Here is a 26,158-nt window from a genome sequence, read left to right on the forward strand (position 1 = left end):
TTTATTTATTTTGTAATCTCACCAACATCTAAACTCCATGAAAGGTGCACTGTTTCTCCAGTTATGCTTTCCTTTTAAATCAAGATTGGCAGTCTTTCAGTCTTCTGGCACCACTGCCAAAGCAAAGGTTATTTCAAAAATGATGGTCAGAGCCTCCAATTTAGTTTTTAAAAAACATGGAATACATTTCATCCAGGCCCGGTGACTTACTTACCTACAAAAATCCCAAACTTCTTAATGCTTAATGTTTTAATATACTTATCCCATCCAATAATTTCACATTCTTCCTTCCTAACTACAACATAAGCATTGTCCCCATCTTTTGTTAAAACAGCTGCAATGTATTCAATCAGAAACCAACCCACACTTGCCTCCACACAGTCTCCTTTGTCATTTCTACTAGTCCCTACACTTCAGTTATCCTCTTGCTCATCAACATACTTAAAATATCTTTGAATTTTTAAAAAATTTTAACCTGCCAGTATTTTTTCATGCCCTCTCTCTGCTTTCCTAATTTCCCTTTTATTTTCACCCATTTTTTTTCCATGTCCTTCTTGGCTTTCTCTAATGTTAAGTTCTGATTATCCGACATAAACTCCCCTTTTTTGTCTTATCCTATGCTTTATGGACCTTGTCATCCAGGGATTCCGGATTTGGCAGTCTTACCCTTTTAATATCCTTCTTTGAAGCTCCACAAATGATTTGCCATCAAGTTACTGGTTCCAGTCCACTTTGCTAAATCATTTCTCAGCCTAATAAAACTGGCCTTGTTTTGAACTTTTACTCCTATTTTATCTTTGTTCAGACTGAGAGGGTTAAGAGAACTGTCCCAGCACAGCAGAAGCTGCTGGTACTTAATGAAACTATCATCGATCACCTTCCAGCTTCTCACATCATTTCCTTTCATTCCCCCTCCCCTACCCACCTACCTTCCCCCTCTCACCTGGACTCACCTGTCGCCTGCCAGTTTGTGTTCCTCTCTCTCCCTTTTTATTTCTGGCTTCTGCCATCTTCCTTTCCAGTCCTGATGAAGGTCTTGACCCAAAATCTGGACTGCTTATTTCCCTCCATAGATGCTGCCTGACCTGCTGAGTTCCTCCAGAATTTTATGTGTGTTGCTCCAGATTCCAGCATCTGCATAATCTCTTCTGTCTCCATTTTGCTGCTCCACTGCAAAGTCTCTCCGAGGTATGCCTACCCTGAAGAAGTTTTGCTCCTCTGTTCGAAAGGAGTTCTGTGAGACCTTCTCTCACTGCTCCCCCTCTGTGATCTCTGCTGCTCTCCAGCTCTTCGACCATGTACTCAACCAGACTCACTTCCACAGCCATGTGTCCTTCCTGGGAACTTGTCTCCGCCGCCATTTTGTGCTACTTGGCTTCCAGCTCCGTTTCCAGGCCTCCCAGTTTAGGCCCAACAAGGATCCCAGGTACTTGCATTCCATTGACTGCTACTCCCCCCACTTCACCCGCTGGATTCTATGCACCACCCTCACCGCCACGCGCAGGTACCTGCAGGCCCCATCTCTGTCTGCCACAGTTCTAGGCCTCGCTCTCCATGACCTGCCACAGACCTCTCTGACACTTTGTCCTCCACTGGATCCACGCCTTCAGCCGCTGGTTCTTCTCCTTCCTCGTGTCCAGGAAGGATTGGAAGCTCGCCCACCTCCAGGCCAGAGCGCCCACTGCCTCCATCTCCAACCTCAGCCCCGGCCACCTCCAGGCCAAAACCTCTCACACCGCCGCAGGGTCCTACTGCTCCTTTTCTTCCACCACTACTCCCTACTCACCCCTGGTCTCCTCGGCCTCCCCTGCCCTTCATTCCTCCGAGCTCCCATCTTCCTCCCACCCCACTTTCCCTGACCCCCTCCAACCCTCCTCTCTATTCTGAGCCCTCCAACCCTCTAGCCTCCCCTGACCCCAGCTCCAACCCCTGCTGTGTCTTCACTATCCCCTCCGACCTTCCCCTCTCTTGAGGCAGAACATTCTGTCCTTAGCGGGGGCCTTACCTGTACCCGAGTTCCGCACCCACCATGACGTTGAGCTCTTCTTCCGTTGCCTTCGCCTCCGGGCCTAATTCTTTGGCAAGGATTCCCTACCCCTACTGATGACCCCTTCTCCTGCCTCAAGCCCTCCTCCTCCTCTTGGAGGCTATGTTCTGGCCTTCTACCCGCTCTGGATCTTTTCATTTCTAACTGCCGAAGGGACATTAACCTTCTCGACTTCACCACTCCCCTTACCTTTTCCAAACTCACCCCCTCTAAACGTACTGCCCTCCACTCTCTCTGTACGAATCCTAACTTCACCATCAAACCCACAGACAACGGCAGTGCTGTTGTAGACTGGTGGACTGACCTTTACCTTGCCGAGGCCAGTCATCAGCTCTTGGGCACCTCCTCTTACTTACCCCTCAACCAGGACCCCACTGAGAAGCATCAGGCCACCGTCTCCTGCTCCATCACCAACCACATCAGCTCTGAGACCTCCCATCTGCAGCCTCCAACCTTATAGTTCCCCTACCCTGTACTACCCGTTTCTACCTCCTACCCAAGATCCACAAACCTAACTCCCCCGGTAGGCCCATTGTTTTTGCCTGCTCCTGCCCCACTGAACTCGTATCCTCATATCTCGACTCCATTTTGTCCCCATTGGTCCAGTTCTTTCCCACCTGCATGCTCTCTATCACTTCAACAACTTTCAGTTCCCTGGTCCTGACCGCCTCATTTTCACTATGGACATCAAGTCCCTGTACACTTCCACCCCAGCTCCTCCCCCGCTTCTTTCTTGACAACAGACCCAACCAGTTCCCCTCCACTGCCATCTTCCTCCACATGGCAGAACTGGTACTCACCCTCAACAACTTTTCTCTTGGCTCCTTCCATATACTCCAAACCAAAGGTGTAACCATGGGCACTCACATGGGCCTCAGCTATACCTGCCTTTTCGTCAGCTAGGTGGAACAATTCATGTTCTAAGCCCACATTGGTAACACTTGCCAACTCTTTCTCTACTACATTGACAACTGCATTGGTGCTGCTTCCTGCACCCATGCTGAACTTGTCAATTCCATCAACTTTGCCTCCAACTTCTACCCTGCCCTCAAATTCACTTGGTCCATCTCCGACACTTCCCTCTCCTTTCTTGATCGCTCCATCTCCATCTCCGGAGACGGATTATCCACCAACATCTTTTACAAACCCACTGACTCCCACAGTTACCTTGACTACACCTCTTCTCACCCTGTCACTTACAAGGATGCTATTCCCTTCGCTCAGTTCCTCTGCCACATCCGTTCTCATGATGAGGCTTTCCATTCCGGGACACCTGAGATCTCCTCTTTTTTCAGTAAATGGGGTTTCCCTTCCACCATATTAACGCAGCCCTCATCCACATCTCCTCCATTTCCCTCATGGCTGCCCTCACCCCATCACCTCCTCCCCACCCCTCCCCCCCCCCCCCCAACATTAGGGATAGGGTTCCCCTTGTCCTCACCTACCACCCCACAAGCCTCTGCATCCAACACATTATTCTCCGCAACTTCCGTCATCTCCAACTGGATCCTACCACCAGGCACATCTTCCCCTCCCCCCACCTCCGCTTTCCACAAGGATCACGCTCTCCATGACTCCCTTATCCACGTCCCTCCCCACCAATCACTCTCCTGGCACTTACCCTGCGAAGTGTTACACCTGCCTCTACATCTCCTTCCTCACCACCATTCAAGGCCCGAGACAGTCCTTCCAGGTATGTCAGCGCTTCACCTGCAAAGCTGAGGGCGTCATTTACTGCATCTGGTGCTCCCAGTGTGGCTCCTCTACATTGGTGAGACCTGACGCAGATTAGGTGACCACTTTGTTGAGCACTTTGCTCCGTCCGCTGCAACAGGCAGGATCTTCCAGTGGCCAACCACTTCAGTTCCACTTCCTATTCCCATACTGACACGTCTATCCACGGCCTCCTCTACTGCCACTTTGAGGTCAGACGCAGGAGGAACAGCATCTCATATTCCGTTTTGGTAGTCTCCAACCTGACGGCATCCACATCAATTTCTCTAACTTCTGGTAACCACTCCCCTCTGTTTTCCCTTCCCCCCCACTTTGATTTCCCACAATCCTGTAGCCACCTCATAGAACACAGAACATTACAGCACAGTACAGGCCCTTCTGCTTACGATGTTGTGCCGACATTTTATCCTGCTCTAAGATCTACCTAACCCTTCCCTCCCACATAGCCCTCCATTTTTCTATCGTTCATGTGCCTATCCAGGAGCCTCTTAAATGTCCCTAATGTATCTGCCTCCACCACCTCTGCCGGCAGCTCTGTTCCACGCACCACCACTCTCTGTGTAAAAGACTCCCCCCCCATATCTTCCTCCAATCACCTTAAAATTATGCCCCCTTGTGTTAGCCATTTTTGCCCTGGAAAAAAAGTCTCTGACTGTCCACTTGATCTATGCCTCTCATCATCTTGTACACCTCTATCAAGTCACCTCTCATCCTCCTCTCCAAAGAGAAAAGCCTTAGCTCACTCAACCTATCGTCATAAGACATGCTCTCCAATCCAGGCAGCATCTTGGCAAATCTCCTCTGCACCCTCCCTAAAGCTTCCACATCCTTCCTATAATGAGGCAACCAGAACTGAACACAAGTATGGTTGAATCAGCGTTTTGTACAGCTGCAACATTACCTCGCAGCTCTTGAACTCAATATCCCAACTAATGAAGGCCAACACACCATACGCCTTCTTAACAACCTTATCAACCTGCACAGCAGCCTTGAGGGATCTATGGGTGTGGACCCCAAGATCCCTCTGTTCCTCCACACTGCAAAGAGTCCTGCCATTAACCTTGTATTCTGCCTTCAAATTCGATCTTCCGAAGTGTATCATTTCACACTTTTCCAGGTTGAACTCCATCTGCCACTTCTCAGCCCAGGTCTGCATCAAATCAATGTCCTGCTGTAACCTACAGCAATCTTCTAGGCTATCCACAACACCACCAACCTTCATGTTATCTGCAAACTTACTAACCCACCCTTCCATATTCTCATCCAAGTCATTTATATTAAAAAAAATCACAAAGAGCAGTGTTTGCAGAACAGATCCCTGCGGAACACCACTGGTCACCGACCTCCAGGCAGAATACTCTCCATCTACAACCACCCTTCATCTTCTATGGGCGAGCCAATTCTGAATCCACACAGCCAAGTTTCTCTGGATCCCATGCCTCCTGACTTACTGAATGAGCCTTCCCTGAGGACCCTTATCAAAAGCCTGACTAAATCCATGTACACCACATCCACTGCTCTCCCTTCATCAATGTGCTTTGTCACATCCTCAAAGAATTCAATCAGGCTCCTGAGGCACGACCTGCCCCTCACAAAGCCATGCTGACTGTCCCTAATCAGCCTATGCTTCTCCAAGTGCCCAGAAATCCTGTCTCTAAGAATCTTCTTCAGTAATTTGCCTACCATTGAAATAAGACTCACTGGCCTGTATAATTCCCAGGGTTATCCCTACTTCCTTTCTTGAACAAAGGAAGGACATTTGCCACCCTCCAGTCATCTGGCACTACTCCTGTGTCCAATGAGGACTCAAAGATCATCGGCAAAGGTGCAGCAATCTCTCCACTCACTTCCTGTAATAACCTTGTATATATCCCGTCCAGCCCCGGTGACTTACCTACCCAAATGTTCTTCCAAAAGTTCCAGCACATCCAGCATCACTTTTTCTCTTTCCCCTCCCCGCCCTCATGACCTGCCCATCACCTCCCTCTGGTTCCCCACCTCTTTCCCTTTATTCCATGGTCTTCTGTCCTCTCCTATTGGATTCCTTCTTCTTCTGCCCTTTGCCTCTTCCACCTATCACCTCCCAGCCTCTCACGTCATTCCCTTTCATATCACCTCCCCCACCCACCTACCTTCCCCTTTCACCTGGACTCATGTATCCCCCTGCCAGCTTGTGCTCCTCCCTTTTTATTCTAGCTTCTGCCCTCTTCATTTCAAGTCCTGATGAAAGGTCTCGACCTGAAACATCAACTGTTTTTTCCCCTCCATAGATGCTGCCTGACCTGCTGAGTTCCTCCAGCATTTTGTGTGTGTTACCTAATGAAACTACATCTGTACTAAGTAGTGGCAGCTCAAGAAATTTAGTTGATGAACTGGAGTCTACTATTTGAACACTGATACATCAAGTAGGGGGAAAGTGACCTGGACATTTTCAATTACCAGCAACAGCAAACAAGTGGCTCATCATTTTGTCAACATAAGCAGCAGGATTCACTTAGCATAGGAACTTGGAGTGAGAGGGGAAAGATCCAGTTGTTATTGTCCATGTAGGAACAAATGACATGGACAATGCAGTGGACAAAGTTCTGCTAAAGGAATACGAGCAGTAAAGCTCCAAATTAAAAAAGCAGAATCACAAAGATAATAATCTTCAGAATACTACCCGTGCCATGTGCAAAGTGACAGGGTTAAATAAAATAACAGTTGAATGCATGGCTGGGTCACAAAAGAAGAGATCTTTTCTTGGTATGGGCTTCAACTGAATCAGACTGGGGTCGGTGTCCTTGCAAATCGGATAACTCGGACTGCAGATGGGCTTTAAACTAAATAGCAGGCATAGGTTCTGATGAGGGGAAATATAAAAACCTAAAGGAAAAAAAACAATAGTATGGGGTAGCAAAATAGGCAATTATAACCAGATCTTATCAGGAAGGGACAGTGGATACAGATGCAAGGGAATATCTCCAACTTGAGTCAGAACAGGGGAAAAGAGTACCAAGTCAAAACTGAAGGCTGTTTATCCGAATGCACATAGAATTTATAAAGCAGTTGATAAAGGATCAGTGCTGGGAATTAAATAGTCCAGGATACTCAATTTTTAGAAGAGGGTAGTCCCGATTATGAGAATGGGATAAATGCAAAAGAAAGTTAAGACTACGCTAAGATCAACAAGTAAAATCGTTTGAGTGGAGCTATGAAACAAAGGGACAGGAAACAACTGGTGTTTAAATATATACATCACCTCCCAAATAGGGCATGGCATAAATCAGCATGCATAAAGTGTAATACAGTAATCGCAGGATATATAATCTACAAATAAATGGACAAACCACATTAGCAATGATAGCAAGGAGGACACGGAGTATATAAGAGATGGTCTTCTGGATCAGTATATTGAGCAATGATGAAACATGCTATTTTAAATCTAGCACTGTGTAATGCAAAACGGTTAATTAATGATCTGGTAGTTATGGCCCTTTAAGGAACAGTGATCATAATTTGACAGCATTTTATACAATGACTTAAAGTAACTTCGTTCAATCTGAAACCAGGGTCTTAATCTAAATAAACCAAATTACAAAAGAGGCATTAGGCACAAGTTATGTGTTCGATTAAGACACTACATTAAAAGTTATGAGTAAAAAGTTAATGAAGGCCTGAGAGGAGATAAATAATATTCTCTAAGAAAACAGCAAAGGTATTAAGCAAATATTTTGTGCTTTTTGAGGAAAGATACAGGAAACTTTTCCCAAGAGTTAAAAAAATACAGGTCCAGGATAATTGAACTCAAAGAAATTAGTGCTTGTAAAGAATGTATATTGGAGAAATTAAAGGGACAAAGCCAATAAATCTCCAGAATCTGATGGCATGTAGCCAAAGGTTTTGAAGGAGGTGGCTACAGAGATGGCAGATGAACTGGTCCATCAAGGTTCTCCCACAGTGCTATTGGGTTGGGAACTCCAGGACTTCAACCCAGCAATTAAGGAAGAACAATACATTTCCAATATACATCCTCCCACTGTTCATTTCCCCACTTGTTCTTGGAATCTACAATGCCATCTCTTTATCGCAAAGAATCATGAACTTACACTCACATGGTGTAAGTGATATAGATACCAGCCAGAATTACAATGTAGCCAGATTCTTGTTTTTAAAAATTCATTTTCAGCACCTGGGCACTGTTGGAAGGCTAGGATTAATTATCCATCCCTAACTGCCCTTAAGATGATGATAAATTGCCTCCTGAATGCTGCAGTCCTTCTGGTAAAGGTGCTCCACAGTGCCATTAGACTCAGCAACAATCAAGGATCAGGAACATATTCCCAAATCAAGATGGCGTGTGACTTGCAAATGATGTTTTCCCCATGAATCGGCTGCCCGTCTTTCTTGGTGGTAGACATTGTAAGTTTGGGAAGTACTGTCAGAGTAGCCTGGATAAGTACGGTACACCTTGGAAATGGCGCATGTGACAGCTAATGTGCACCTGTAGTAGATGGAATGAATGTTTCAGGTGGTTGATGTAATGCCAATCAAGATTTATCCCAGACGATGCCAAGCTTCAAGTTTTGTTGGTGCCACACTCATCCAGGCAAGTGGAGATTACTGCATCACTCTCCTGACATATGCCTTGTAAATAGTGGAAGGACCTTACAATATCAGATTAATTACTCAGCACAGGATAACAAGCCTACAACGTGCTCCTGCAGCCAAGGTATTTGTGTGGATGGCATGGTCAAGTTCTGGTCAATAATGATGGCCAGCATATTGATGGTGGGGACTCAGCAATGAAAATGACAAGGGTAGGTGGTTAGACAGCAATGTATGTAGTATCTATGTGAATAATTTGGCTGAGGCGACCAAAGATCATATTTCCAAGTTTACTAATAATACTATAAACTAGGTGGGATTACAAGGATGGATGTAAAGAAGCTTCAATGGGATATGGACAAGAGAAGAGGCAATAATACAGGCGATGAATATATCGCAGACAAATCCAAGGTCATCCACTTTTGTGAAAACAACAGATAAGCGAAATGTGTTAAAAGTTGACAGATTGGGTAGTGTTGATAGAACATAGAACAGTACAGCACAAGAACAGACCCTTTGGTCCATGATGTCTGTGTCGCCCAATTTAAACTAATCCCATCTGCCTGCACATGGTCCCTTCATTCCGTCTGTTCAAGTGAACATGAAGGCAGGGTGGAAGTTAGTAGTGAAGTTGATGAAATTGACAAGTTTCGCAAAGGTGCAAGAGGCAGCATCAAGGCAGTCGCCGATGTAGCAGAGAAAGAGTTGGTGGGGGGGGGGGGGGTGGTGGTATGCCAGAATGGGTTTGTAACAAAGGATGATCCACATAGCCAATGAAAATGCAGCCATAGCTTGAGCCTGTGCAAGTGCCCATGGCCGCACCTTTGATTTGTAGAAAGAGAGAGGAATCAAAGGAGGAGTACAGTTCTAGTCTCCTTACTGCCGAGAAGAAGTACTTGCCATAAAGAGAGTGCAGCGAAACTTCATTAGACTGGTTTCAGAATGACGTTTGCTGTATGAGGACAGATTGAATGGACTGGGACTGCACTCTCTAGTTTAGAAGAATGGGAGGAAATCTCATCAAAAGTTACTAGATTCTTAATGGGCTTGATGGGCTAGATGCAGGGAAGATGTTCCCCCTGACTGAGGAGTCCAAAACCAGGGGCACTTTCAGAATAAGGGATAAGCCATTTAGGACTGAAATGAGGAAAAATGTCTTCACTCAGACAGTGGTGAGGTTTTGGTACCCTAGAGAGCTGTGGAGGATTTGTCGTTCATTCATTCAAATCATAGATCAAAAGAATCAATGAAAATGGGGATACTGATGGAAAATTATGCTGAGGTAGACGACCAGCAATAACCTGCAGAGGAGGCACAAAGGGCCGGTGGGCTTAATCCTGCTTCTATTTCTTACCTTAAGGACAAGTTTCAGATCGAGCCCTGCAAAGGGAGCTTTACACTCTGCAATCATCAGCAAACATCCCTCCCATGGATGAGTGGTGCAGCTGAAAATGTTTTGGCTGGGATACTGCTGCAAGTTCTTCAGGACATGTCCGGGATCTGAGATAATTTGCCTCCATCAAACACAACTATCTTCCTTTGTCCTTTGATATGATTTCATCCAATAGAAAGTATTCTCCTCAATTCCCATTGGCTTCAACACAAGGGTGTTTAATGTAAAATTCATCCAATGCAAGTCACTCTCCTTTTGCATTTGAAATACCCATTTAATATCCCAGTAGACTGACATTTTTTCTCAGTTTTCTGGTACATCTACAAACAGGTCAAGACAAGCACCACCTTTTACAAATTACTGACACCTTGAGTCATTTGAGTCCCTTTCCAGAGTCTTTCCCAACCATTAGTCTTATATGACAAACACAGGTAGAAATTATTGAGTGCATCATTGCAGATGTAGTTCCCCACATATCTAGTTTCAAAATTCACAATGAATCAGGGGTTTGGCATTCAAGCACAGAAAAAAGGAGCAACAGCTTTTCTTCCATTCCACAAAAATTTGTTCTTTTTTAAAACTTACCTGCGACTGTAGCTTACGGTGAAGTTCTGAAAATAAAGCTGCATCTGCTTCCCTTCTCTGCCTCACCACTGCAAAAAAGAGAATTACAAAAGATAGCATTCGCACAGTGAGTTTCACATTCAAGTCTATACACCAGATGTCTATAAAGCCATGCACCCCACTCCAACTCTGTAAAAAAAGAAAGTGGACATTCATGAACTTAATAACATTTTACTAATGCAAGAAACTACGTTTTACAAAGAAATTTTAGTGTAAAGTAACATGCATTGTAATGACCTATATTTATAGGCTGGACTCTCTTTCCACTGTAACAGCTTTGGTCCCCTATTGAAGGAAAGATATATTATCACTGGAGTTAGGTCACAGGAAGTTCCCTTGCATGATCCCAGATGTAAAGAAAATGACTTGAGGAAAGATCGAACAGATTAGGTCTGTTAAGAGGTGATCCAATTGATACATATAGGATTCTTAAGGGGCCTGGGAGGGTAAATGCTGATGTGTTCTTTCAAGGGAGAGTCTAGAACCAAAGGGCAGAATAAGGGAGCAATGACCTTTCTTTAGTTCTGTTAACTTTAGCTCTCTGTCTCTATCGATGCAGCCTAATGCCCCGACCACAATATTCTGTTTATATTATGATTTACATCTAACCCATGTCTCTCAGAATAAATGACTTGAAAAAAAATCTTAGAAGTCTTCCAGCACAAATACTTCTACATCTTCCTGATATTTCAGCACAAAGTATGTTGATGAGACATTGGTGAGGACTCATTTGGAATATAGTGTTCAGTTTGGTCACCCTGCTATTGGAAAAATCCCATTAACCTGGAAAGAGTGCAGAGGAGATTTACGAGGATGTTACCAGGACTCAGGGGACTGTGTTATGAAGAGAGTTTGAGCAGGTGGGGACATTTTTCATTGGAGCGTAGGAGAATGAGGGATGATCTGATAGAGGTGTATAAAATCATGAGGGGCATAGATAGAGTGAATGCACTCAGTCTTTTTCCCAGGGTTGGGGAATCAAGAACTAGAGGACATGGGTTTGAGATGAGTGGGGAGAGATTTAATAGGAACGTGAGGGGTAACCTTTTCACCCAGAGAGTGGTCAGTATGTGGAATGTGCTGCCAGAGGAAGTGGTTGAGGCAGGTACATTAACAACATTTAAAAGGTACCTGGACATGTACATGGATAGGAAAGGTTTAGACGGATATGGGCCACATGCTGGCAAATGGGACTAGCTTAGATGGAAATCTTGGTCGGTATAGTTGAAGGGCCTGTTTCCATGCCATATTACTATAAGTATGATTAAACCTAGTTGCGTTAGGTCCCCTTTTATTTCCAAAGGAATAAAATTGATTAAATAATGTGGAAGTTCACTTGAAAAGAATAGCTACCATATTAATTTTTTTTCACTCTTCTCAGTACATCCAACACAAGCATTTTTAAAAGTTACAGAGCTTGTAAAAGAACAAACTTACTTTCTTTCTTGATTTTTTCAGCCACAAGAAATTCATCCCGCTCCACAGTGGGAGCAAAATTGCTTCCAATAACTCTCACAGCATACTGGAACTGCTGAGCCACATCAGCTGTGAACACAATTAGGAACAATTCAGGTACACAAGTCAAACAAGAACTTAAATCCTGGCCAAAGAAATCCAAGAAATAAAGATCCTAATCCAAGTCACAATGTTATGAGTGCACTTCCTGTCCTTTATACTTTACACTAAGCATCACAATCCAAAGTTTAAATTAATGTTTTCATTCCGTCATGTAATAAATGTTCATAAATAAAAACCATGCTAGAAAGGGAATACATAAAGAGAAAAGCTTTGGGTGTATTCTCTATGCTCATCTACTAGAAATAAAGCAGTTCAAGTCCTCTCGTCTCAAAAACCACCACATTTCTGCACATCAACCAGCTCTTCACTCCATCTTTGCAAGTTTTGACCATGTCTCCACCTTTTCACTTAGCTCATGCATTTAGTATTTTCAGAACAATGGTACCAACAGTGGATTTTAAATGAACTCTCATTTTCTTCTATATGGTCATGACTTCTACTCCATGCTCTCCCCATACTTTTGAGATTAAGTACCTTCATTTTGTTACAGTATCTACCACAAAGAATCTTATCAAACTTTTATGTACAAATCCACAAGCCCACTATTCATAGACCTTTGTTTATTTATACAATCTAATTCTCATTAGATTTCTGTGATCAAACATCCTCATTAACCATAAAATTACCTGAAAGAAAATGGCTTTACAAAAAGGCCACAACTGATCCATGCAGACCCTCTCATTGACCTTCCACAGAGAACAAGTTTCAGAAGCATCCTTTTGAGGATCTTTCCTGGACCCATAATACTAACTGGTGCACAGGAATGATGCTAAGTCATTCGATATTTGAACATTGCACCCAGTCACAGCACATTTAAAAACAGGCTTCCTGAGGGATCAGACCAGACACTATCATATATATGTAATCATTGACTTGCTACACATACAACCATTTCTTTTGCATTTATGATCATGCTTTGATAGACTCACGTAAAGATCTGTGCAGTATCAGTGCGAGGACCTACACTACATTTAAGCTTCAATTGTCATTTTACTTGCATTTAAACTAATATTTTTGAATGATTTAATCGGAAAATGTGCTTTTATAATTCCTCAAGATTAAATTTTAAATTCTCACCATATTTTAATGTTTCTGCTTCTAGGTTACAACTTTCAGAACAAAAGAAATAGGAGAATCTCCTATAAGCCAATATTTGTCAACCTCAGCCTTGAATACATTCACTAATTCAGTCTCCCTACCAAGCAGAGAGTTGCAGATATTCAGTCATAAGAGTCATACAGCGCAGAAATAGGGCCCTTTGCCCAATGTGTCCACTGTGGGAGGCTAGAGAAGAAATTGGGGGAGCCTTGGCTAAGATATTTGCATCATTGTTAGCCACAGATGAGGTGCCTATAGACTGGAGGGGAGAGAATGTTGTGCCTTTCTTTAAGAAGGGCAGCAAAGAAAAACCTGGGAACTATAGACCAGTAAGTCTAACATTTGTGGTAGGCAAGTTACTGGAGAGTATTCTGAGGGATGATACACATACACCCAGAAAGACAGGGGTTGATTAGGGGTAGTCAGCAGGGGTTTGTGTGCGGGAGATCATGTCTTACAAATTTGATTGAGTTTTTTTGACAATGTGACCAAGAAAGTCAATGAGGGCAGGGCAGTAGACGTGGTTTATATGGACTTCAGCAAGGCCTTTGATAAGGTTCACATGGTAGGCTGCTCTGGAAGGTTAGGTCGCATGGAATCCAGGGAGAACTGGCTAAATGGATACACAATTGGCTTGGTGGTAGAAAGCAGAGAGTGATGGTGGAAGGTTGTTTCTCAGACTGGGCATCCACAACTAGTGGTGTGCCTCAGGGGGTTAGTGCTAGGCCCATTGTTGTTTGTCATCTACATCAACAATTTGGATAAGAATGTACAAGGCATGATTAGTGAGTTTGCAGATGATACTAAAACAAGACAATGAAGAAGGGGTTATCAAGAATTACAGGGGGATCTTGATCAGCTAAATTAGTGGGCTAAGGAATGGCAATAGGAGTTTAACTCAGTTAAGTGTGAAGTGTTGCATTTTTTGAAAGTCAAATCCAGGTAGGACTTTCACTGTGAATGGGAGGGCCCTGGGGGGTGTTGTAGAACAGAAATACCTTGGAGTACAAGTACATGGTTCACTGAAAGTGGAGTCACAGGTAGACAGGGTGGTGAAGAGGTTTTTGGCATGCTCGCCTTCATAAGTCAGGGCATTGAGTATAAAAGCTGGGAAGACATGGTGCTGATGAGGCCGTGTTTGGAGAATTGTGTTCTGTTTTGGCTGTCCTGCTATAGGAAAGATGTTATTAAATTGGAAAGAGGACAGAAAAGATTTACAAGGATGTTGCCAGGACTTGACGGACTGAGTCATGGAGAGAGGTTGGACAGGCTAGGACTTTATTCCTTGGAGCGTAGGAGACTGAGAGGTAATCTTATCGAGGTGTATAAAATCATGAGGGACATAGATAAGGTGAATGCACTCAAGCCTTTTACCCAGGGTTGGGAATCAAGAACTGGAGGGCATAGGTTTAAAGTGAGGAGGGAAAGATTTAATAGGAACTTGAGGGGCAACTTTTTTTTTTACACACAAATGATGATTGTCTATGTGGAATGAGCTGCCAGAGGAAGTGGTTGAGGCAGGTACAATAACAACTTTTAAAAGACAGTTGGACAGATACATGGAAAGGTTTTGAAGGTTATGGGCTAAATACTGGCAAACGGGACTAGCTTGAATGGGGCATCTTGGTTGGCATGGACCAGTTGGGCTTAAGGGGCCTGTTTCTGTGCTGTATAACTCAATGACTCTATATCCATGCCAACCTCTTTTGCCCATCTACACTAATCCCATTTGCCCACATTAGGATCATATCCTCCTATCCCTTGCCTCAATCAAGTTAGTGAGACAGGATTTCCATCTCACAAAACTATGCTATCCCTAATCAGTCCCTGCCTTTCCAAGTGTAAATAAATCCTGCCTCTTGGAATTTTCTCCAATGACTTCCCTACCACTGACATAATGCTCATTGACCTGCAGATACCCGACTTATCCCTGTTGCCCTTCTTAAGTACAGGGACAACATTAATTATCTATGCCACTTGGAGAAAAAAAAACTCCCAATTTTTGTCTTAGATGGAGGACACTTTAATCTGAAACAATGTCCCTCACTCTAGATTTCCTTGAGTGGAAACATCCACTCAGACTTCTACTCTGTCAAGTCCTTGCCAGATCCTTGCATTCCTCCAATTCTGATCACTTGTGCATTCAAAACTTCCTTCATCCATACACTGGCTCATTACCAAAAGCTAGGTTTGACTGACCGCTAAGCTGACACTCCAAAAATACTTGTTTTCTCCAAAACGTAAAGGATACTGCATGGAGAACATGGTAAACAGCCTTGCTTTGCAAGTAAGGACCTAGGCTAGACTGCTTCTCATTCTCTACCTACTTCAGGTTTTGATTACCAAATTAATTAAGCCTACTTGATAGGTTGTCCACTCCTCCTAGAAACTTCTAATTTCAATGACCTACAATATTATTCCAATAATTCAAAGACGTACAGGTTAGGAGTTGTGGGCATGCTGTGTTGGCACCGGAAGCGTGGCGACATTTGCGGGCTGCCCCCAGCACATTCTCAGTAAGGGAAAAAGATGCATTTCACTGTATGTTTTGATGTACATGTGACTAATAAATAAATATCTTATTGTATCCTATCTTTTAGAAGTATACTGATATACATCCTCATGAAAACACTCCAAAATATACATCTGCTAATTGTTCTTTTCAGTCAGAAATTCCTTTATGGCTAGTTGAATTTTCTTTCCCAAATCATTTCAGTTTATTTTTCATTTTTAACTCCAATTTTCAATTTTAATAACATAACCAGTTATAGATAGAAATTCCTTGCTTCATTTTATGGAATACAGTCATTTCATTATTTACTGTCCATCTTTGATTTCTTGAAAAGGTGGCCTTAAGGCAATGTTCCAAATGCCACCACCTTTTCTAGTGCTCCTACAGTGGCACTGCACAGGAAGTTCAAGGACTTAAACAGAGCAATGATTCTTGGCGATAACAGTTACATGCCAAGATAGTGTGCAACTCAGAGCGCAACATTCAAGTGGTGATGTTCCCACGTGCTGGTTGTCCTTGTCATTTGTGATCACTGACCTGAAACATCGCCTCTGTTCTCTTTCCACAGATGCACCCTCTCCTGCTGAGTACTTCCAGCATTTTCTATTTTACTTTTATTCTGTACACTCATTGCTCTCAGTTTTCTTCCAAATGTTATTCAACAGGCACGGTATTGTAGTGGTTAGCGTAACACTTTACAGCGCCAGCGACCCAGGTTCAATTCCGGCCACTGTCTGCAAGGAGTTTGTACTTTCTCCCCGTGTCTGCATGGGTTTCCTCCGGGTGCTCTGGTTTCCTCCCACATTCCAAAGATGTACAGGTTAGGAAGTTGTGGGCATGCTATGTTGGCGCCGGAAGCGTGGCGACACTTGCGGGCTGCCCCGAGAATACTCTATGCAAAAGATGCATTTCGCTATGTGTTTCGATGTACATGTGACTAATAAAGAAATCTTATCTTAAATAGAGATTGATTAGGTGAGGGTGGACAGTAAGTAGTAATTGGCAGAAAGTTTTCTTGCCCCATGTTTCACCCAATACCATAAAACTTCATCAGCTCTAGACCTGATGTTGAGGGCAATTCCTCCCACCCACATATTATTGTACTGCAACCTCTACAGTGTATACCCAGTCAGTGAGCCAGGTTTTACTCAGGACTACAATGGAGAAGTCTAACACAAATAGCACATTGTGTGTAAATTATAACACTAAGGACGATTCCGCCTGGTTTTTGTTTGACCAGTCTGTGGGCTTGCTCTCCTAATTTTGACACCAATTCCAAAATGCTTGTGAGGACGACCCTGGAAACAAGAACTTCAGAAGGGACTTTGTCATGTTTGACACAGTTGTTATGATACAGTTCAATGGTACTGAGTAGCCATTTCAAAAGGTAGTTAAAAATCCACCACATTATCATGAGTCTGGAGTCATATTAGGCCAAACCAGGTACATGAACCAGATAGATTTTAATAATAGAGAAACTTCAAGATGATTATTGCTGAGATGTTTTTCAAATTTTCTTTCTATATTAATTTAAATTCCACAGTTGACATAACTGGATTTAACCTGTTTCTCTGGATTAATCCAGGCCTCTATTATTAGTTCAAATCTCTGGATTACAAATGCAAAAATTTCTTAGAACACCAGGAGTAACTCCTCTGCTTCATGTCTTCAGCATGTAGAGAGGCCACATTGTGACATCTCACGGGAAAGATCTTTGACAGAACAGCCCACTCTCGGGAGTGCACTCAAGAACTGACAGTTTGGATCGACACAGATCTCTGCAATGGATTTGAACCCACAATATTCTAACTAGGATCTCTACCTATCCACTGAGCCAGAGCGGACAATGTTCCGATCACTAAAACCATAACGTTTCTAGTGCCGGATCCAACTAAACACAAAACGTTGAGTCAGAAACAACCCGAACGTGTCCTGCCTCCTGGGCTTCCCCAGTCCTCGACTCCAATCGTCGACATTACTCACCCTCATTGCGGCCCAGGATCCGACAACACAGGCTCTGCAGCAACAAGTTTGGTGACTTGTGATCCACGGTCGCCATCCCCCCGCCACCCGACAGCTCTCAGTCCCTGCCCACCTCCGGCAGCGCCATTTTTCCCGGAGCCCGCGAACTCCAGCGGAAGTTGACATCACCAGTTCCGGGTCGGCGGGTTGTGGCGCGCTTTGTCTGAGGTGATTGGTCCGGCGGACGGCGGGAACGCTCCGTATGGTGTCTGCGAGGGAACGTACTGCCGCAATGGCCCTCAGGCAGCTTGTTCGAGGTAGTCGTCCTCAGCGTATGTAATATATAAATACAGGAGCAGCAAAAGGCCATTCGGCGCTTCGAGTCCGTTCTGACTTTCAACAAGATCACGGCTGATCTGTGACACGATTTTCCTGCTCTATCTCCAAAACCTTTGATTTCTCTAATATGCGGAAATCCATCGATCTCTGTTTTCAGTGCAATCAATCACGGAGCTTTAATGCAAGATTATCTATTATTCGTCAGAACTCCAGCGAGTAAAAGCTAATCTGCTGAATATGTTCCTTATTTTAAGGATCGCCTTGCTGAACTTTCTCTGCATTATTTCCAAAGCAAGCCTATCCCTCCTCAAATAAGATCAAAGCTCTCTGTAGTACACGCGTCTCTTTTTTTAAAAGGTTGACAATGCTAAGTAATAACAACTTTCGAGGCATTGCCAGCCTTTCCGTCATGGGAACATCATTGCTTGTATCTTACTGAATTAACTGCTCTTACTTTACAGAAGTAATTCCCAAGTTTCAGTGCACTTTAGGCCATCAGAGACCACCACCAACATGATTTTAGCAATTGCAAAGTTGCAGGAAAAATGTCAAAGACAACACCTGGAGCTGCAAATGGCTTTTGTCCATCTGCAAAGCTCTTGATTGTCAATCATGAGAATCTGGAAAATCATGTTGAATTCTTCTAGTTATAACAATGTTATCACAATGATAATACTATTCTATGATGAAATGACTGCCTCCATCCTGTATATTGATCTCCATCTGAGCTCTTTGAAATCCAAACTCTCATAAAACTAGGTGACCAGGGGTGTGGTGGTAGCACAATAATTAAATTTGGAACATATGAAATAGCAGCATGAGTTAGCTATGCAGCCCTTCAAGTCTGCACCACCACTTGGTAAGATATTGACTGATCTATCTCTGCACTTCCCCAAAATTGTCCCCATAACCATTGATTGCCATAATGTTCAAAAGTCTATTGATTACTCTTGAATTAATATAATGACTTAGCCTCCCTAACCCTAACCCTCTTCATCTCATTCCTAAACACTGCCTACCCCTTATTCTCAAACTATGTCCTATGGTCCTCAACTTGTCAGTTGGATTCTCACTGCATCCAGCCTGTTAAGCCCTTTAATAATTTTGTCTGTTTGGATAAGATCTCTTTCTAAACTCTAAATTCTGGATTCGGTCCAGCAAATTTTCACTCAAATATCAAGACCATACTTTCTTAAGGAAGGAGACTAAAACTCTGCACAATAGTTCAGGTGCAGTCTCCCCACTTGCAATAAAACTTCCTTACTCTTGTATTCAAATCCTTCTGCAATTAAGGCTAATAGACTATTTATTTTAATCACTTGCTGCACCTGCATGTTAGCCTTTAACAACTTGTGTACATGCACGCATATATCGTTTTAAACATCAACACTACCCAATCTCCCACCAATTATCAAGTACTTCACTTTTCTGTTATCATAAACTTCACATTTGTCCACATTGTAATCCAATTCCCACATTCTCGGCCACTCACTCAGATTGTACAAATCCCCTTGAGGCCTCTTTAACCCCTCCTCTTTACCCATCATCCATCTAGTTTAGTATGGTCAATAACATTATAAATAGGGCATGTGGTTCCGTAAACCAAATCATTGATACAGATTGTGAAAAGCTGGGATCTAAACACTGATCCCTGAAATCCTTGATTGGTCACAGCCCAGCTACCTGAGAAAGATCTGTTCATTACCATTCTTTGGTTTTTGTTTGATAATCAGTTCTCATCCACGTCAATATATTATGCCAAATTACAAATGTTCTAACTTTGTTGATTAACCTCCTGTGTTAGATCTTATTGAACAACTCACAAAAATCCAAATACAGTAAAACTTTGATACTCCGGTATCTGATTGCTTGGGAATCCCATTGGTTCAGCATCTGGCTCACCTGTTAGTCAGTGTGGGCTGGGTGTGTAACCGGAATAAGGATTAGGGTAGAGAATACTGGGAGGGGGGAATGGTGGGTGGTGGTGGTCAGGAATTTGAGTTGGTTTGCAGACAGTAAAGGTCTGGAATGCTTGTATGCTTCAAGGTAAAACTCAGCAGGTTTTATTTCTCACTCCCTCCAAACTCACCAGAGTTTCTTGCTCTCTTTAATCCCACCAAATTACATAGAACAGTAAAGCATAGGAACAGGCCGTTCGGCCCACAATGTTGTGCCGAACCAATTATGTTAGTAATAAATCCCCAACTAAACTAATCCCTTCTGCCTACACAATGTCCATATCCTACCATTTCCCTCACATTCATGTGCCTATCTGAGCTTTGTGAATGCCCTTATCATATTTGCCTCCACCATCACCCCAGGCAACACGGTCCAGGCACTCACCACTCTCTGTGTAAAAAAACTTGCCCCGCACATCTCCTTTGAACTTACCCCCATCACCTTAAATACATGCCCTCTGGTATTAGACATTTCAACCCTGGAGAAAAGATACTGGCTGTCTACTCTATGCCTCTCATAATCTTATAAACCTCTGTCAGATCTCCTCTCAGCCTCCACTGCTCCAGAAAGAACAACCCAAGTTTGTCCAACCTATCCTCATTGCACATGCCCTCTAATCCAGGCAACATCTTGGTAAGTCTCTTTTGTACCCTCTGCAAAACCTCGACATCCTTCCTATAATGGGGCAATCAGAACTGAATGCAATACTTTAGATGCGGCCTAACTAAGTTTTATAAAGCTGCAGCATAACTTCCTGACTCTCGAACTCAATGCCCTGACTAATGAAGGCAAGCATGCCATATGTCTTCTTTACTACCTTATCAACCTGTGTGGCCGCTTTCAGAGAGCTATGAACTTGGACTCCAAGATCCCTCTGCTCATTAACACTGTTAAGGGTCTTGCCATTAACAGTGTACTGTCTCTTTGCTCAGTTCACTGAAATTTTTCTTTTACTATTGCGTAACATATAAAAAAGGGAAATAAAAGGGTGTTGGGGTACAAGTGGAAATAACATCCAATACTCTAGAAAAAATCTGCTAATCCAGCATGACCCAAAGTCCCATAGGTGCTGCATTAGCAGAGTTTTACTGTACACCACATCCACTTATATATACTAGTCACATCATCAAAGAACAAACTACTGATTGAACAATCTGGAGATTAGTTCGAATCCCATGCTGGTAACTGTGAAATATAAATTCAGTTAATAATCTGCAAATTTTAAAAAATGTTAATTGTAAATTGTAAATGTTAATTGTAAATTGTAAATTGTCATAAAAACCCATATGGTTCATTAATGCTATCCTATCACCTTCAGAAATTAAATGATACCTCTGTACCTTCTAAGGACCTCCAGACCTTTAGCTCTTGGTATCTGTAATGAGTTTCCTCCCTTCGCTTCATCTTCCCCAGCATCAACAGGGTCTGGAATTATGGGTTCCACCCTTTTCTTTGAATGGGTCCATGTTTATTCTGAACCTTCACTATCTTCTTTGGAAGACATCCCACTGCTCTGACAGTGATTTACCTTCAAGTAGTTGTTTTCAGTCCATCTTTATTAAAGTAATTATGTTATTACTACTTGTTTACCCTCTGAGTTTCATGAACCATTACACTAATATTCTCCTTTACATCAACAATTCCTAGCTTTTCACTATTTAAAAAATAGTCTATTTTTTTCTCTTCTTCCTACCCAGTGACCTGTCTCCACCTTACCCACTTGCTTATCCAGCATCCTTCTCATAACTTAATTTCTGAGCTAGATTTGTATCAGCAGCAAGCTTGGATGCATTAGTCCTTTCAATAAAGTCACAAACATAGATTTAAAAAAGCTATGGCACCAACTCTGATGCCTGTGGCACCCTACTACTTTTACATTAGTAACCCAAAGATGACCTGTTTATTCCTACTTTCTACTTTCTATCTGTTAATCAGTCCTCAATCCCTGCTGGTCACATCGACAAAATCTCTTAGAGATTTTAAGCACTTTTTTTCCCCATAAATTATACTCACTAATCATGTTATGCCTTTTAAGCATCCTCTTATGACTTGCTTGATAATGGGCACCAGTATTTTCCTGACAACTAATGTTTGACTGATTTATAATTCTGTTTTTACTCTCTCCCATCTTCCTTGTCAAGCAGTGTTACATTTGTTGCTTTCCAATCTGCTGAAATCCTTTGAATTTGGAAGACTGCAACCAACATGCCCACTGTATCTTAATATCCCAGGCAGGATATAGTTCTGGGAAATTTCTTAAATTTTGGTCCAAGTGTTCTCTTGTACTTTTTTCTTCTGATAGTTTAATATTACTCTCCAAATCTGGAATAGTTTTTAAGTCCTCTGTCGTCAGGGCAATTATAAATCAGTTGTTCAACATCTCAGACATATCCGTATTCTCCATTACAATTTCTCCTGTATCTTGCCTTCATTTCTCTATTCCTTTTTACTAACTTGTGGAAGTCTTACAATATGTCCTTATATTTATTCTCATTTCAATTTATTTCCTTTTTACTTTTTTTTTTGGTTATGCATTGCTTATTTATTGAAAATCCCCACCCTCCAATCCTCAGGCTTACTACACTTGTTCACATCATGACCTTCTTTTCATCTAATACCATGCTCAATTTATGGAATTATAGAATAGTTACAGCATGGAAAGAAGCTATTCAGCCCATTAAGTCTATACCAGCTCCTGCTTAAGAGCGATCCAGTGACTTTGACTCCCCTGTCCTCTCCCTAGAGCCTGGTCTAGTTGTCTTTCCAATGCTACAGCTGATTCTGACTTTCCTTCCTTTGCTGGACAAATCACCTATTCTCCTTCCTCTACCCCTCTTCTTCACTATGGCCTGAGCCCATCCCCTGTCTGTGTGTACAGGCTGACAGGCACCTACATGTGTGCCCACCAAATTGTTTTACTAAAGTTCATGCCCATTAAAGTTAATGCAGCAGAGCCTGGTCTCTTGTTGACTTGGGCCTCTTGCTAACAGAACAAGACCTTGCACTGCCAAGTCCTTGAGTTAGCTGCGATGCTTTGGCTGTTCCCATGTCAAAGGAAATCATGGGCAGGCAACTTTCAATCTCCAAATGAATCTCAGGACCTGGGGCAATAAGGTTCTCATGGACAAATCCAACAGAAATAGACCTTAACTTTTCTCCACTTTCACAATCCAGGTTTTGGTGTTGACTGCCGGCCTGAATGAGCTATTACAGGCAAAATGCCCAGCTCAAAGAGCATAACAGTAGTTACTGATTTTCCTGGAAGAGAAATTCCATCTTCCTTCAACGTAAAGAATGAACTAGTCTGGTGTCTCAACGACTCCACCTGTGAAAAAAGTGAATGTCTCATAACCTTTCAGTTCACTCCGATGGGGAACCACTATGCTACAGCACATGCCCCAACCCTGGATGTCGTGGAGGCAGTCGAGGAGTACTTTTACTTTGTTGTTGTAAACCTGACCCACATTCCATGGTTTTGTCATAAGCAACGTCTTTTTCACTGATAAGACAAGCACAAAATCTCACAGCAACATCCCCCGATCCAGGCGCTGGCACTGGTTAGATTATATAACCATTTGAGCAAGAGACAGCAAGGATTTCTGCATCATCTTGGGGACCGTTGGACTATCTACCTGCTAATCCAATTTGTTATCTCCATCAGCCTGGCCCCAAAACAATGGCAGCAACAGAAACATTGCCACAAGAAAATCATTGTTGAAGGTTTTAAGGATCCTGATAATAGTATTTCTTCCCAGATGGCACCTCACAAATAATCTGACATCTCCCAAACATCAGGAGATTGAGAACAGCAGTTCATTTTCCCTTGTGGCATTCTTTGATTGGAAGTTTCACCATGCCCAAGGGAAAATAAACTGCTCTCTAGGTACCAGAAAGCTGAAGTCTGACAGAAAACCCTTGATCTAAAGAACAGGCAATAGGTAGGAAGAGCACTAAAGACCCAAAAACTCACAGATAATCATGAAGTTCATGGATTCTTCAGTAGAATCAAGGACAGATATGGGCCAAATATCAATGGTCCATACCCCTGAAAGCCAAGGATGGAAGAAAACTTATCAAGGACAGAAAGGCAGTCAGCACCTGCTGGAAGAAACACCTGCAAAAAAATCCTCAACTATGACTTTGTCCTTGATTTTAGCACCCTTGAGTCCATCCCACAGCAAACTGCTTGGTCCAGCCTTGCTGTCAGCCCTGACCAACAAGTTTAAAAAGTCATATGCCAACTAATAAAGAAGAAGGCCTCAGAAGTAGATGGTATCCCTCTGATTTCTAAAACCTGGTGGAGTGGAATTTCAGTCAGAAGTCCACATCCTCATCTCCCATATATGGGAAGTTGAGGACATGCCAAGAGGACCCAGAGATGCTGTACTTGTGACCATATTCAGGAAAGCAGGCAAGTCTGATTGTGGTAATGCAAAGGGATGTCCCTGCTGTCTTCCTGTCAGTCATTGCCAGGGTCCTCCTTAACCATTTTCTTACAGTGGCTGAAGAGCTTCTTCCCGTATTGCCATGTGGATTTTGTCTGTCTAGAGGAACAATGGACATGATCTTCACTGCGTGATAACGCCAAAGAAATGCAGAGGGCAGTATCGATCATGATACACAGTCTCTTTTTCCCTCATCAAAGCCTTTGATTCTGTCAATTAGGCATAATTGGTAGGTACCTTTCTCAAATATGGATGCCAATAGAAATTCATGTGTGGTTTATGAAGTCATGCCAGCATAAATCTTAGCCAATGGGTACAAAACAGACCTAGTCTCAGTGCAAGTGGTTCAAGCAGGGTTGTATTAAGTTGTGAAGAGGTCATAAGAAGCCTACAAAGGTTAGCTGAGTGAGCAAACATCTGGCAAATGGAAAAAAATACGGGACAATGTGGAAGTCCATTTTGGCAGGAAAAATATAAAGGTATGTTATTTTAATGGTGTGAGATTGCAGAGCTCTGAGATGGGTCTGAGTGTCCTCCTCAACAACTCACAGAAGGCTAGTATGCAGGTGAAGCAAGTAATTAGGAAGGCAAACATAAAGTTGTTTATTGCTGTGGGAATTAACTTTTGTTTCAGTTTTATGGGGCAATGATGAGCCTTTTTCCTGAGGGGTCTTGATAGAGTGGAGGTGGAGAGGATGTTTTCTCATGTGGTAGAACCTAGAACAAGGGGTCACTATTTAAAAATAAAAGCTCGCCTATTAAAGACAAAAATGAGTTTCTTTTTCTCTTAAAGGGGAAATAGTTTGGAACTCAAAGGATGCTGGAAGCAGAGTCTTTGAATGTTTTAAGGCAGAAGTAGAAAGATACTTCATAGGCATTGGTGTGAAAGGTTGCCATGGATAGGCAGCAATGCAGGTTACAATCAGATCAGCCGTGATATTGTTAAACGATGGAGGAGACTTGTGGATCCGAGTGGCCTAGGTATTGGTATTGGTTTATTATTGCCACTTGTACCGAGATACAGTGAAAAACTTGTCTTGCATACCATTCGTATAGATGAATTCATTATGCAGTGCAAGTACATTGAGTTAGTACAGAGTGCGTTGAGGTAGTACAGATAAAAAAACAATAACAGAGAACAGAGTAAAGTGTCACAGCTACAGGGAAGTGCATTGCAGGTAGACAATAAGGTGCAAGGTCACAACAAGGCAGGTTGTGAGGTCAAGAGTCCATCTCAACGTATAAGGGAACCATTCAATAGTCTTATCACAGTGGGATAGAAGCAGCCCTTGAGCCTGATGGTATGTGCCCTCAGGGTCCTGTATCTTCTGCCTGATGGGAGAGGAGAGAAGAGAAAATGACTGCAGTGGGTGGTGTCTTTGATTATGCTGGCTGCTTCACCAAGGCACCGAGAGGTAGAGACAAAAGTCCATGGAGGGGAGGCTGGTTTCCATGATGCGCTGGGCTGTGTCCACAACTCTCTGCAGTTTCTTACGGTCCTGGGCAGAGCAGTTGCCGTACCAAGCCTTGATGCATCCAGATAGGATTCTTTCTATGGTGCATCGATAAAAGTTGGTGAGTGTCAAAAGGGACATGCCAAATCTTTTTAGCCTCCTGAGGAAGTAGAGGTGCTGGTGAGCTTTCTTGGCTGTGGTGGCTATGTGGTTGAACCAGGACAGGCTATTGGTGATGTTCACTCCCAGTAACTTGAAGCTCTCAACCCTCTTGACCTCAGCACCGTTGATGTGGACAGGTGTACGTACACTGCCCCCTTTCCTGAAGTCAATGACCAGCTCTTTTGTTTTGCTGACATTGAGGGAAAGGTTGTTGTCATGACACCATGTCACTAAGCTCTCTGTCTCCTTCCTGTACTCCAAATC

The 26,158-nt window shown here is 43.0% G+C and overlaps 1 protein-coding gene across 1 annotated transcript in view; it reads right to left on the minus strand.

Moving 5' to 3' along the window:
• Positions 1–17,718, minus strand: part of tubgcp3 (tubulin, gamma complex associated protein 3) — a 122,294-nt gene extending 104,576 nt beyond the window's left edge. Inside the window, 3 exon segments of the mRNA XM_052026605.1 lie at positions 10,347–10,414; positions 11,823–11,930; positions 17,557–17,718. Of these exon segments, the coding sequence (XP_051882565.1) occupies positions 10,347–10,414; positions 11,823–11,930; positions 17,557–17,632 (252 nt within the window). The 5' untranslated portion in view covers positions 17,633–17,718.
• Positions 17,719–26,158: the final 8,440 nt, after the last annotated feature.

Source organism: Pristis pectinata, chromosome 11 (assembly GCF_009764475.1).
Source record: "Pristis pectinata isolate sPriPec2 chromosome 11, sPriPec2.1.pri, whole genome shotgun sequence".
Lineage (NCBI taxonomy): Eukaryota > Metazoa > Chordata > Chondrichthyes > Rhinopristiformes > Pristidae > Pristis > Pristis pectinata.